The sequence below is a fragment of the Tenrec ecaudatus genome, chromosome 14 (genome assembly GCF_050624435.1).
Source record: "Tenrec ecaudatus isolate mTenEca1 chromosome 14, mTenEca1.hap1, whole genome shotgun sequence".
Taxonomy (NCBI): Eukaryota; Metazoa; Chordata; class Mammalia; order Afrosoricida; family Tenrecidae; genus Tenrec; species Tenrec ecaudatus.
In genome coordinates, this window is record NC_134543.1 from 15,556,095 (window position 1) to 15,570,924 (window position 14,830).

Below are 14,830 nucleotides of genomic sequence, written 5' to 3' on the forward strand. Positions count from 1 at the left end.
GGAGCAGAGGAACTTTTGAGACATTCTTTTTACTCTGGAGAAATTGTGTAAGTAGGCAAATAAAAATTGCCTTTGATAAAATGTTTCCTGTGTTTCAAACTTTTGCTGAAATGTTGTGGACTTGCATTTTATTGTAAGAAGATGTTTGCTTGTAGCAGATGCGATTAAGAAACAGATTTCAGAAGGTCATTTCCGAATGTTTACAAGGACTGTGGGTCTCTTTCCACTTCAGGGTCACCTCTGCTCTGGCATGTTGGATGGGAAACTGCTGTGGGACAATGTCCAGGTGAACGTCCCGAAGAACGGCTGGGCTGCAATTGGAACGTACTCCTTTGAATTTGCCCAGTTTGACAACTTCCAAGTGGACGCCGAAAGCTAACCTCAGAGCCAGTTCTTGTTTCGAGTGACCAATATGTGAGCCCTTTGGAGGCTAAAGAGAATGAAGAGTAGTAGGGAGAAAAGGTTTTTTCTTTTTCCATAAACATCTGGAAGATTTTGCTAGAACCAATTCAAGGGCGATATGTATGTCATTAGCATCCCTGATGTGTCCTCTGAAGTTTGAAGGATGGACAGTCCCGTCCTGTTCTTAGGAGTGCTCCACCTAGACCAGATCCGGACTTCTGGCCTTGGTCCTCATGCTGAGGCCTCACTCTCCATCCGACCCGAGAAGCCGTCATGCAGGTGTGGCTCCCTTGATCATCACGGGGTGGATGCATCTGTGCCGCGTGCCTGCCGGCCAGGTGTGTCAGTGAGCGGAGGCACTTGCTGGAAGACAATGCTGCCAGGATGAGAAGCTGAACAACACTGCACATGCTTTTCCCCGCTGAAAACCACGGCTACTGATACTCCTTACACTTTACAAAGCATTTTCTAATTTCTTCTTTTCCTGTGTAAGATGGTGTTTTTGAATTGCAGGGTGCGAGGAATGGGATGGTTTGAGAAATGCCTCATTGACCAACTACCTCTAAAGCTATTTATACAATAAAAATATGAGAAGATTCGTTTGACTATCTGTATTTTATCATTCAACTTTGAGTTGGGACTCTTGTAGGGCAGTGACTGTGTTTGCAGACGGCTGGAAGGAGGAGGAACCAATGCAAGACTTGTCCTGAGCTTCCTTTTCTTGTGCCGTTGTGGTCTGTTTCCCACGAGGCACTGGTGGCAGACTAGAAGTAAATAATCATGCAAACAGTGGGGGTGGGATCGAAACTCGGTGATTTCTAATTCGGGTTTCTGCATATTTAAAAAATAACCTTGTGGTATGATTAACATAGAGTAGAATTCCCCATTTGAAGTGTACCGTTCCATGAGTTGTGGCAGATGGGTGGGTATGTGACCAACACACCGAGGTACTGAGCAATCCTGTCATTCCAGAAGTTTCTCAGCTGCACAGTCACTTTCCCACACCCCCTATGGCAGAAACTATGATTTTTATCTTGACTGACATTGTTTCAAATATTCTCAAAAGTGCCATTGAACTCTATGTCCTCTCGAGAATAGTTCAGTCCCCACAATCCTGTTGAGGTTCCTCCACATTGTGTCCAGCGGGAGGTCAGTCCTTGCTGACGAGGGTGCCACTGTATGGAAATCCCACAGTGTGGCTTGCCCCATCACCCAACCTTCGGTATTCGTAAACTGCCATGAACATTCGTGTGCAAATCTTTGGGCATGTATTTTACTTCTTGGATGTAAATACTTAGGAGGCAAGTTGCTGGGTCTTACCACAGTGTGAGGAGTCCTGGTGGGGCAGTGGATTAAGGATTGGGCTCTTCGGACCTCCCAGCTTCTCTGTGGGAGACAGTCAAAGCACTTTGTGTTGTAACGAGTTACAGCCTTGGAAGGCAGACAGAGCAGTTCTGTCTGGGGCCTCTGTGGGGCTTCGTGGACTTGCATGCGTGTGCTGTGGGTGTGTATGTGTACAAATAGGTTTCAGAAAGGTTATGGAAATACTAGATTGAAAAGATCATGGGTTTTTGTCCCAGGAACTTTTGAAGCCCCTTGTATTTCTCACTTTCCCCCTAATAGAGATGGAAAGAGCGATATGAAGAAACACATCATACTTCCCAACAGATGTTATGAAGCATCAGTCTGTAGCCCAAACCAAAGTGAGCCCAAGAAAAGAATAAAGGCCACCATTCCATGTGAGCGGAAGAACAAACATTACGCAAATATTGGCAAATCAAATCCATCACAATATCCACGACTCACTTGGTCCTGATGTACGCACCTCTACCCCAAACAAGGAAAGTTGGTTTATTTGAAAAATTAAGCCACAATCAAATCTTGATACAGGATGCGCTGTATTTCTCGCAAGTGTGTGAGAAGCTAATGTCTTAGAATCAGGGTTGTAAGAAATACAGGAATAGCAGATCCAGGGGCCAGCAATTTCTTGCCTGGGGCAGAGCACCTGAGCAAAAGTCCCACCGTCATCGAGCCCTCACCTGCTCAAGAGTGACGCAATAGTACCGTCAAACCACTCCTGTGCGTTTCCAAGACCAGAAATTTTCACCAATGCAAAAAGCCTCATCTTTCTCCTGCAGCGTGGCTGGCGGTTTCGAACTGCTAACCTTGTGGTCAGCAGCCCAACATGGAACCCACTATGCCATCAGGAAGCAGTAAGTACCTAAGGGAGAAGAAAAATGGGAGAGGGCTTCCTCTCAAGGCTGAGTCAGAGCTCAGTGGAGACAGTGTGGCTATGGCCCTGGTGGGTGGCATAGACGCTAAGATGTTGCTTGCTGGAGCCGCAAGCAAGGACCACCTCCTGGGATGCTGGTGAAGTTCATGAGAAATCACCTTCCTGCTGACAATTCAGGGGGGGGGGGTGATCCCCTTGGGAGTATGCTCGTGAAACCACTGAAGAGGTAAGTTCCAGTGTAGGCTCCAGTCCTGTGGAGAGAAGGGAGAACTGCACAGTGGGCAGCGCTGGATGGCACGGGGCCCCAAGGAGCTGCGAGCCACAGGATGAAACAGCCGAGAGAAGGAGGCAGAAGTCCCCTCCTGCTGCACGCAGTCCTGCTCACAGAGCCAGCTCTAGGCTCTTCACAGGCAGGCCTAGGTTGCGCGGGAGAACGTGCAATGTTATCAGCTCTGTATCCCGCCAGCTTTGACTCATCGCTATCCTCCTGGACGGTACAGCCGCTCCGCAGGGCTCGGCTGTAACGCTTTACAGAAAGCCTCATCTGTGCACTCTGAGCTTTCAGCCAGCAGGACAGCTCCTTAGTAGCTACTGCGCTGTTCACATCTTTCCATCGCGTGCCAGTTTGGAAGGTTTTGCCTTTCGGAGGACATTTTCTACTTCATCAGCTTGTTGAATTTATTCTCTCTCTCTGTGTCTGTCTCTCTCTCTCTCTCTCTCACATTCCCATTATTTGTAGTCCATAGCTGATATGGGAAATTTGTATTTTCTCTCACCCCCACCCCCATGAGTGTGGTTCAAGTTGATCCATCTTTTTTTAAAAAGCAAAACAAAGCTAGCTTTGGTTTCTTTGATTTTTCCCAATTGTTTTTTTTTATTTTACTGGTATCTGCTCCCCTACTTCTTTGGGAGGACCCTGGGTGGTACATAACCTCTAGGTGGGCAGTGAGGATTTAATCTGTGCTACTTTGTTTAGCTTCTTGCAGTGTCAGCTTAACCCTTGACTCTGGGTCATCCTGCTTTTAAAGAAAAGTTTTCAACACTAAAATCTTTCTCCAAGTATTACTATTACTGTGTCTGTCATTTGAGTCTGCGATGTTTTTATTTCCATTCAGTTCCAAATGTTTTCTAATTTTCCATGTCATTTTTCTTAGCTCTGGAATACTTAGAAATATATCATTTAATTTCTAGATATTTTAGGGCTTATTGATATTAATTTTTTAGGTGATATCTAGCCTAATTCTGTTGTGGTTGGAGAATATTTACATTGTTCGATTTCTATGATTTTAAGGGCGTTTTGACTTGTTTTATGACCTAGTAGATGATTTATCTTAGTGTATGGAACCTGAAAATAAACACATTGTGCCGTGCTGGTTTGTGCTTTACATGATTAATCGAGGTCAGGTTGGCTGACAGTGTGATCGCTTTGGACTTCTCTGTCCTTACCAGCTTCTTGTCTGCTTGTTTTATTACCTACTGAAAGAGTTATATTGCAGTCTGCAAATACAAATGCATGCGTTCGCTTGGTTCTTTCAATTCTGGCTATTTGTACTATGTATTTAGAAGCTCTCTCATTTGGTACACAAACATCTAGGGATGTCTGTATTCTGTTTGAATTGACCCCCATACTGCTACAAGACGACCCTCTACTTCTGGAGCCGTTTCTTCCTCTAATGTCTACCTTGTTACATTAAACCAGGCACTTCAGCTTTCCGACGATTATATTTTTAGTGTACAACCTTATCTACTCATATTTATAATAGATTTCTTGGGCTTTGCTATTTTAAAGTTAAGACAGATCTCCTCTACCATTTATTTCGGATGTTTGTTGTATTTTATTTAATGCTCTCAATTTGCTTAGCTTAAGTCATACCATCTTGCTATTTGCGTGTGGTTTGTCCCATGGATTGTTTCTTTTTTATATGGTGATGTGAAATTGCTTAGTATGGCTCTTCTAACTCGTTGGGTCTCGGAACTGCCCAGGGGCTCTTGCCCCCATCCCTTTCTCTGCTCTCCCTTCCCTCCCAGGAGTTCTTTCCCTGCCTCAATAAAATCTTTCTCAACTTCAGTACACACACACACACACACACACAACTTTAATATATATATATATATATATATATATATATATAGCTCTTCTCTCCGTACTCTTTGTAACTTCTACCCAGGGGGTTGGGGGGAAACATAGAAATAAGGTGTTGAGGACTCTTAACTGGAGGATCGGTCCTGTTGCCATAGTACTGGCTGTAAGATTGACCCATCTTCGTAGCAGGGGGCGAGACTCCCATGACCATCAGGAAAGAACTACCAGAAGAGCTTGGGGTCTCTGTCTGAAGTGGTGGAGGCCGCAGACCAGGAGACACAGCAGAGGAGTCGTGCCAAGAGCGCAAGGCAGGGCAGGGGAGCAGTGCTGACCGCTTGAGGATGCTGCGGAATTCCCAGCGCATACAACAAGGCAGAGGACAAGGGGCCACGCAACGGAGAAGCCTAGGATCAGGGAGTCATGCCTATCAGGCTTAGAAGAGGTATTGTGGACAAAAGAACTGAAGCCTTAACATTTGGTAATATGATGGTTTCCCTAATGAGCCCCATAATCATGAGCACTGTCTGCGAGTTCTGTGTGGCCATTGCAATGAATTATCGAGCCCAGCAGAGAAGTCGAGTGCTGTGGGAGAATGGTTAGGGTCAGAATAGGCTCAAGAAGGATGGAGACTGGAGACATGTCTGACTTCTGCCTTGTGGTCACGGGCCATGGGCAGTGTGGAGCTGCCCTCTCCTCCTTTGTGCAGCCAGAGGAGGGTGGTTGTGGCTGCCACCCCATTTCTTCAAGTAGTATGTCATTTAAGATTTCCCATGGGCTTCATGGCTCTCTTTCTTTTCGGTGTTCTTTTGGGTTCACAGTACACATGCTAAAATCATCACAGTATGCCTTTACGTGCTATTATGGCTTCAAATATTATACTATTTATGTATGAAATATACTATTTGTGTATGAGGAAAAGCCTTTATAAGACTATACTTGCATTTGCCCTCTCTTCCTGTGGTTATTACTAGCTGTCACTTTATTTACACATGTAATATAAACCCTATATTGTCGTGGTTGCTGATTATTGTTATTATTGATGATTAAATAGTTATCTGTTAAAGAAATCAGAAAATGAGAAATAAGTTTTCCTAGTTATAGAATTACCTGCTTTAAGATTATGTGTCAAAAATACAGTTTGTAAAATTTTCTGCATCCATTTCACAGGCTACACTAATGAATGTTTTTGACTGTGTAAATCCCAAATGAAACCCACTTCTACTGAGTCAGTTTTGACTCATAGCACCTGTATGTTGGTTTCCGAAGCTATAAATCTTCATGGGATCAGACAGTCTCACCTTTCTCCTGTGGAGTGGCTGGTGGGTTAGAATCACGCCCCCTGAAGCCAGCAGTCCCGTGCTTATCAATGTGTATATTTGCCCCGCTGTGCAACCTGTTTGTAGACCATGTGTGATTTTTATGTTTGAAGGGGCCCCGTGTGCCTCAGGAATTACCATGGACTGTGGTGTCTGGGATGTTTATTGCTTTGGATTCAATGCTCTTAATTTATACCAAACAGCTACCCAGCCACTACTTTCGAAGACCTTAATAGACAGATCGAGAGTGCAAGTCCTCTACACGGAGGTCAGTGATACCTGAGTCCTGGCCCCAGGGGTCACAGCTGCTTTTCACCCTGCCCGATGGGGGTGGGAATATGGTCAGTTGTTTGCAAGTGGGAGCCCAGGGTTTGTTCTCTTCCTGCCTCCTTCCAATTGCTCTGGAGACTAACTGCACGCATGACCACACGAGATGCAACTGGTAATAATCCCAGAAAAAAATTAATGAATGGGTGAGTTGAAGGTCCATTCTGGACTACATAAAGAGGAACCTGCCTCATTATCGGAAGAAGGTTTATTAGCCACTGTGGGAAAATAAAGAGACTTTCCCCAGCTTTGTCTCCCCAAAGACATGCCAAACATTAGTAGGTATTGGCCAGCATATGGTGGGAGGTCAGATGCTTAGAGACATCCTCCCTGAAGGCAGTCAGTTGTCTGGTCCCCCCACCAGTAGGGCTCACTCCCTGCTGTTAAGGACAATGGGCTACTTCTCCCTAAAGGCTTGTCTCCATCAGTCTGGTCCCTGTAGATGGGGTTACACCCTACCGATAATGGTTTCTATAGTGAGCCAGAAAACAGGTCTAACAGCTCAGTGACATCCAAAGTTAGGCTACCATCCTGAATCTAGGATCTGCCCATCTTGTCACATGTATGCCCCAGGCCCTCCCCTTCCTATTATGTATATTCCTAGATTGTCCCCCTCTCATTGCTGTATGACCTATAGTGCAACCCCTTTTTGTGATGTATGTCTTTACCTGTGGTGGGCTTGCATGTCCCCAGAGAATATATAAGCCTTGGTTAGCAATAAGTCTCTCTCTCTCTCTCTCCCCCTTTCCATCAATTGAGGCTGAGGTGAGCATGCTACCATGAAATGTGTCTGACTCCATTATTTCTATCTCTCTTCTATCTCTCATGCTCTCTATGACTTCCCTATAATCTTTACTTATTATGGCTGTAAAATTGTGCCTACCAGACTTGTGATGATGTGTTAGGGGCTGGTCTCCCCTGACAAGCAACCTTTGATATGCAGAAGACACAACATTGTTTGCCAAAGTGAGGAGAATTTGAACCATTTGCTACCAAAGATCAAGTACTGCAGTCGTCAGTATGGATTACAACTCAATGTAAAGAAGAATATACCAATCCTCATAACTAGACTAATAGGCAACATCATAATAAACAGAGAAAAGATTGACATTACCAACGATTTCATTTTGCTTGGATCCATTATCCCTGCTCATGGAAGCAGAAGTCCGGAAATGAACTGATGCATTGCATCGGGCAAATCTGCTGCACAGACCTCCCTAAAGTGGAGACGAGCAGGGGTGTCATTGTGAAGACTAAGGTGTGTCCGACCCAAGCTGTGCCACATCCAGTCACCTCTTGTGTCTGTGGACAGTAGCTAATGAGTACGGAAGACAAATTGAATCTATGCACTTGCATTGTGTTGACAAAGAATATTGGACATGCTGTGGACTGTCAGACAAATCGCTCTCGGAAGACGTACAGCCAAAATCTTCTTTAGAAGCGAGGTGACCCGCCCCAAGGAGATGGATTGACACAGCGGTTGCAACAATGGACTCAAACATAACAATTGTGAGAATGGCGTGGGGCCAGGCAGTGTTTTGTTTTGTTGTACATAGAATCGCTGGACCAGTTCAATGGCACCTGACAACAGTACCAAGTTAGCTAAAATCCCACCCACATCTTAAAACGGCCTGTTGGTTATAATAGGGTATATTGATTGTTGGTTATACTGTTGGTGACAATAGGGCAGTGTTTGTCTGTTGTGCATAGGGTCCAACAGTGGAACCAACTTGACAGCACCTAACAACCACAACAAAACTTTCATATGATCTGAGGTGATTACCAATATTGATTGTGGCTTGGGTCACGGAGACCTTACTTCTCACAGTGGCACCTCCTTTGTTTCTGCATTTCCCTAGTCCTTACTTTAGCTAGTATTTAGAAAGCGCAGTCAAAGTTAGATACGTAGTTGTCCAGTCTTTTAGCACAGTCTTACTTCTTTCCATGAAACTTAACTGTTCAAAGAGCTGCCGTTTGGGAATCAGCACGCTTAAGTAAACGTTGGTAAACTCTTACTGTACCAATTACATTATTCATTTTTTAGCAGTGAAAGGATTAGTCTCCATTTTACCATCTTGAAATAATAATAGCCCGCATTTATGGAGAATTCATCTGCAAGCTTCATGGAAGCATGGATCAAGTCTGATTTTGCACACCACTAGGGGTCTAGTGCCTAGCCCAGCCAGCCCTTGGTGCATAATATATAGTGTAAAAAATACATTTCCATTGGATGAGTGGATGCAGTGTTTATGACTGCATTAAGCCCATTTCCTGAGTTTCCATCTTCATAACAGCCTCATGAGTACATATTATTTGAAACTAAAACCTCAGCACATACCCAAGGGCACAGGCAAAGCGAGTGTTGGGCCCTAGGCTAGTCAGACTGACTCCGTCCTGAATGACAAGGGAAACCTGTGGTTTGGGGATTGCCCTCGGCTATTCCACAAAATGAAGAAAACTGCTTACAGATTAACTATGAGGAATTTAAAAAGCCGTCCAAGCTGATATATTATCTAGCACTAAAGATAATTTGATTAACTTGCCTGATGAAAAATGAGAGAATACGATAGGAAAAGGCTTACTTGTTAAGTTAGCCAAAGATATTTGGGTATGTTTTGGGGCTTGGGGAGGGATGGGGTTGGGTGGAGACCAATAAAGTTTCGACCCTCACTTGTTTGAGATGTTCCGGAGACTCTTCTGCAGTACAAATTCAATTTGAAAATGCAATCCTCTGCTATTGCCGCATTTAGATCATGTATGAGAGACACTGAGCTCTTACTGCCTGAATTTACTTCCACAATTACACGTCTCTGCACAGGAAGTTGTGGATTCATGCAGGCCCAAGGGAAAGCAGGGAGCTACAGAAGCTGCCACTGGGCTTCAAGCACAGTTCACCCACTTTGGGATGGACAGACTTTTCATGGTTGTGTGTGTGTGGTTGTTTCTGAAGAAAACCCTGTTGGAAATCTGTATTAGGTGGTGGTGATGACGTAGTTTGGTATCTCAGAGCCCCTAAGGACGCATCCTAGGGCATTCTGTCTGGGATAGAAACTTACAGGAGATCCATGATTTTGCTTTGGTCCTGGGCTCATTGGAGTAGAGGGAACAGTTACTCACTATACGACTAACCAGAAGGTTGATGGTTTGAACCCGTCCAGAGGAGCCTTGGAATATAGGCCTAGGGACCTGCTCCCGCAAAGTCACAGCCATGCAAACCCTGTGCATCACACATAAGCTTGCCATGAGTATGAATGGCCTTGACAACTAGCAGCAGAAGCTTTGAGGGGACATGGAGTATTGACTATGTGTATTTTCACGGAAAGGTTTTGTTTATTCCCATTCTGTATTTGCACTGACTTCTTATTCTGGGTCCAAATTAGACTCCTCTAGCCACAAAACCCCAAGCCCATTGCTGTAGACTAGAAATACTGATGCCTACACTCTCTGCCAAGGGTTCGGATTGAGTTGACTTGGTGAGAAGTGGTAGGCATTGGCATTTAATTGACAAGTTCTCCCGGCGGGTGATTTTGATAGTAATCCGGGCTGAGCACCACCCGTCTAGCCTAATAAGGGCCCCGTCTCAGGCACCTTTGCTTCCTGCCTCCATCTTTTACCCTCCCTGATCCAACAAGAGGACTTCTGCTTTCCTTGGCTGCTTTCCTCAGGACAAAGATTGGATGGTGAGTTGGGGAGAAAGGCAGGGGAAGGAAAATGTCTTGGAAAGACAGAGTATAGGAGGGGTTCTCACAAAGTTCTTGGTAGAATTACATTATCTTTAGCTTCCTTTTCTCATGGACTTTTTGAAGACCCTTGGTAGAGCACAATACTTTTTTTTAAAATAATGAATAGACCAGAGGAAATAAATAGAAACTGGGAAAAAAAAGAAATAGCCAAGTATTCTAGTTTTTCTGTAATCAATAAATCTGAAAGCAGATTATCTTCTACCAAGTGGCAAAATTCAGCTAAATGAAAGCTTTTCTAAGAAAAAGGTTTACCAGTAGTGATCCAAGAGGAACTGGAAACAATGGAAACGGTCAGCTATCATGGAGGAAACTGATTCAGTTGCCATAAAGCATCGGATCCAAATAGCTTCCTGTTAGATCATTCTACACGCTTGAAAGTCAAAGGGCTTTCCAGGCTGGAGGAGAGAAAGAGCCGCGCTGAAGCAGGAGCTACACTGGAATCGAACATGGATAATGGTGGTAGCACTGTCACATTCACATCAAGGAATCTAATCTTCCCAGAGAATATTGATGCGGAAAGTTCAAGTAAAAGATTAGCAAAAAAGAGGAAAGAAATTCTAGCAGTGCATTAAAAAGTATCAAGGCCAATTGAGATTCATTTTAGCATCTCAAAGATGGCTCAACGGTGGAAATCTGCTGATGTGACTCCCTATATTGATGAGCAGAGGAGGGGAACATAGGTTCATTTTGGGAATGTGGCAAAAGCGTTTGATAAAAGCCTGGGCAGAGAAATCATTAAAATAGCAGTAGACTGTATGAGGGAAATCGTCATGAGTTATTTCCATTATGCTTGATGGTTGTAAAATGTTAGGAGCTTTTTAAAAATAGTTGGGAATAGACAAGGGTGCCCACGGCAATAACCATTCTTATGTGACGGGGGTAACACGAAGGGCAGCAGGTCAGGTGGACCGCGCCCTCTGCATGTCAGGAAGGTCCTCTCCTTCTGGTAAGACCCGGCAGTAGCTGTTGTGCGACTCCCACTTTCCGGTGAGAGCAGAAAAGCAAAGTGCCTTGGCCAAAGTCACCCTGGAAGTGATAAAGGTGGACTCTGAACCTGTGCCTATATGGTCCCAACAGGAAGAAAATGAATGATTTTTAAAAAGGCTTGACTAGATGGAGAACGGAAGGCAAGCATGAGGTTCTCTAAATGTATTGAGGACTTACTTTAAAACCTAACTGTAATTCCAATGACGTCTTCTTCGCTGGGTGCCATCATCCCCAGGGTCTGGTAGGGCCTACCACTTGGGCCCAATCATGACCAATTGTGAGGATGGCGCAGAACCAGCGCGGCGTTTACTTCTGTCTTGCGTCAGGCTGCTGGGCGTCGGCACGCGCTCCATGCCAGCTAGCCACGACTTCACTAGGTCCTTGAGGAGAGGAGGCGAGGCTCAAGAACACCCAGGTGAGCTCTGGAATGAAGGGTCATGGTGAAGTGGGGGAATTCTGTGAGCACAGCGACAGCTCAGGAACACAGCTGCAAATGCATGGCCCGCAAAAGCAACTAGAGAGACTCCGACTGGCAGGTCGGATTCCATTTACATATCAGTGATTGCTTCCACACTACCTTGGCAGAGTTGAGTCACTGCAACAGAAACCACGTGGTCCATCAGGCCAGAAGCACATATCTATTGAATAATTCTTTATCGGTGTTTGAAAATCCGTCGGGTAGAATAGAGTCTAGATTCACTTGTAATATAAACTTTATAGTCGGGCTGTTTGCTTCTAGTAGTTGTCTTTACCCCATGCATACACTTAAATACACACATTACAAACAGCAATAATTGCCCTAAAAGATGATATAACTTTCATGGGGTGTGATAAGCTTTTCAAGGTGCGTTAGGAGTCACTTCCAACTCACAGTGACTCTAGAGGCCTGAGGAGAACTGTCCCTGGAGTCTGAGTCTCAATCTTCACAGGGGCAGAAGCCTCTTCTTGATTTGTTGGAGTGGTTGGCGATTTCCAATGCCGACCTGGAAGTTACCAGCCCAATGTGCAACCCACTACCATGCCAGGACTCCTGGGATGTTAACTAGAACCCCCAAAGAAAGAGTTTTAAAATGTCTCCCCCCCTTTCTCTAAACCGCAAACCAAATGCACTGCCATTGAGTCGATTCTGACTCACGGTGACCCCATAAGACAGAGTGGAACCACCCCTGTGAGTTTCTGAGACTTTAATTCTTTATGAGAGCAGACAGCCTCATGGTGGTGCTGTCAGGTAAGCACTGGACCGTTAACCAGGAGTCTGGTTTAAACTCCGCAGCCAGAGTTTAAAGATGAGATAAACTGCTCCCATAAAGATTTACAGGCTTGGAAACTCTAAATAGGGTAACGGGTCAGAATTTATTAGATGACAATGGATTTGCTTTGAGGTTTGCACATATATATCTAAATTTATGTATTTATATTGTATATAATACTATAAATAGTAAATGCATGTGTATATAATATGTGTACATTATATAGAATAAACACACACACACACACACATATATATATATATATATATATATATATATATATATATATATATATATATATATATATATATATATATATACAGTAAACAGCCAAAACAAGATTGAAAGGTAAATTCAAACGTGGAAAAATATTTACAGGCTGTGTTTCGCATGTAGTGGTACAAGTGTAGTTGCAGATTACAGAACCCAGTCTAGGAAGAGATCTATTACAAAATATCAGGGGGAAAGGCCAGAACTGGTGTGCAACTAGAAATGCTATTCGGGGCCAACCAGGAGATGGCTGAGCAAGCTGGTGTCTCTGTTATTGGTTGTCGGCTTACAGGGTTGAGTTGTGAGCCATTCTGCACCACTGCCTGTACAGCAGCAAACATGAGGGTCATATGTGTCTTGTGTGTGGTCTCAGTTCTCACTCTAGCTTCCTGCCACTATGTCTCAGTGGTGGAAAGGCAATGTATTTGAGATCTTCGTTGCAAGGGAATCTGGAAAGGTTTTCGCTTTTCTGGACCAAAAAAGGGACTAGGACTGGCGTTGAAGACCTCAGTCTACTCCCCTGGCCACAATGATGCCCCCCAGGCTTGTATATCGGATGATCTGTGAAAAGTTAAGAGTAGAAGATGAATACTGTAATTAATTATAAACGTTTTAATAAAAGGTATTTGGGTGAGTGGGAGGCAGGTAACTCAAAACCAAGAGACTAATAAATAAATAAATATTGTCCAATCTTAGTCTTAGTCAAAACCACCCGGGAGAAACCTGGTATTGTCAAGTCTGCAAGCAGAGAGGCACTCTTAGGTGCCCATGGAGCCAGGCTACTTTTCTAAAACCAAACCACACCAAACCCAAACTCACTGCCATCCAGTTGATGTCAACTCACAGCAACCTTATAGGACTGGGCAGAATTGCTCCTGTGCGTTTCTGAGATGATAACTGTGCATGGGAATAAAGCCCCGTCATTCTCCCGCAGGATGGCTGGTGCTTTGGAACTGCTGACCTTGTGGATTGCCACCCTCCACGTCACCATGGCGACACCTCTCTGTGGAACAGAGTGAACCGTACGATCCAGCAATTCCACTACAGGGAGTGCGTGCTCACGAGCTGAACAAGAGGTATATCCAAGCTTTCTAAGAGGATTGCTTATCACCTCAAATATTGTACATCGTCCAAATCAAGTGCCCCTTGGACAAATAAACATGGCGAATTTACACTACAATATGTTGCTAAACAAACCAACCCAAACAGCACCGCAGTTACCTCCAGACAGCTCAGCCTCACGGTGACCATCTGTGTGCCAGAGCAGTATTTCCCTCCCCAGGGTGTCCGTGTCTGTGATCTCTCAGAAGCAGAGCCCGAGGTCTTTCTCTTGAGGCACACTGGAGTAGATTTGAGGCACTGTGGAGGCATAGTGGTTAATCGGGAGGCCAGCAGTTCGAAACCACCAGCTGCTCTGTAGGTGGATGAATGAGGCTCTCTTCTCCAGCAACCATCGAAAGACTTGGAAACCCACAGGGGCAGTTAGTTCTAGGCTGTGCTGCAGGGTATTGATGAATTGGAATCAAGTGGCTGGTGGCGAGTTCTGAGTGTGGGGAGATTCAAATCCCCAACCCTTTGGTTAGGAGCTGAGTGCTTTACAGTTTTCACCACCCAGGGATCCCATCGAACACCATCCGTCCTTGAAAACCCTGACTGCAGAGAGAGCCACTATCACACAGCCGCGAAGAACACGGACCATGGAACCAGACTGCTTGGATTTGAATCAGCTTACACACTGGGCCGCCAACCACAAGGTCATCAGCTCGAAACCACCAGCTGCTCGGCACGAGAAAGACGAGGCTTTCTACTTTCTCAGAGTGACGGCCTTGGAGATCAGCAGGGCAGTTCCACCCTCTCCTTATAGAGGCACCGTGAGTCCGCTCAATAGTAGTGAGCTGGTTTTGCCATCTGCAGGATAAGAGCCTGGGTGGACCAGTGGATTGCACGTTGGGCTGTTAACCTCAAGGCTGGCAGTTTAAAACTGCTGTGAGTCCCATGGGATCTGGAAACAGAATCTGTTGATCTCCCAGTTTTGCTAATTTGTTAAGTGGAGGAAATAAGAGCACTTATTTGTTTGGGATTGTATGATAACTGAGTTAAGGCAATGCCTCCCTTTTCCTCTCTGAATGGCTATTAGATGTTACTATGTTTGTTGATAAAATGAAGGCTCAGTCCATGACATTTAGGGAGATGGATTAAGTTCTCCAAAGATCAAGTAC

The 14,830-nt window shown here is 44.7% G+C and overlaps 1 protein-coding gene across 3 annotated transcripts in view; it reads left to right on the forward strand.

The window, feature by feature from the left end:
• Positions 1–13,695, forward strand: part of GALC (galactosylceramidase) — a 60,160-nt gene extending 46,465 nt beyond the window's left edge. For 2 of the 3 annotated variants that reach the window (XM_075532370.1, XM_075532372.1), the window contains exon 17: positions 233–992. In XM_075532370.1, the coding sequence (XP_075388485.1) occupies positions 233–379 (147 nt within the window). In that variant the 3' untranslated portion in view covers positions 380–992. Of the gene's footprint in view, positions 1–232; positions 993–13,545 lie in introns of those variants that run through there. The other variant, XM_075532371.1, reaches the window with a different exon arrangement.
• The last annotated feature ends 1,135 nt before the right edge of the window (positions 13,696–14,830 follow it).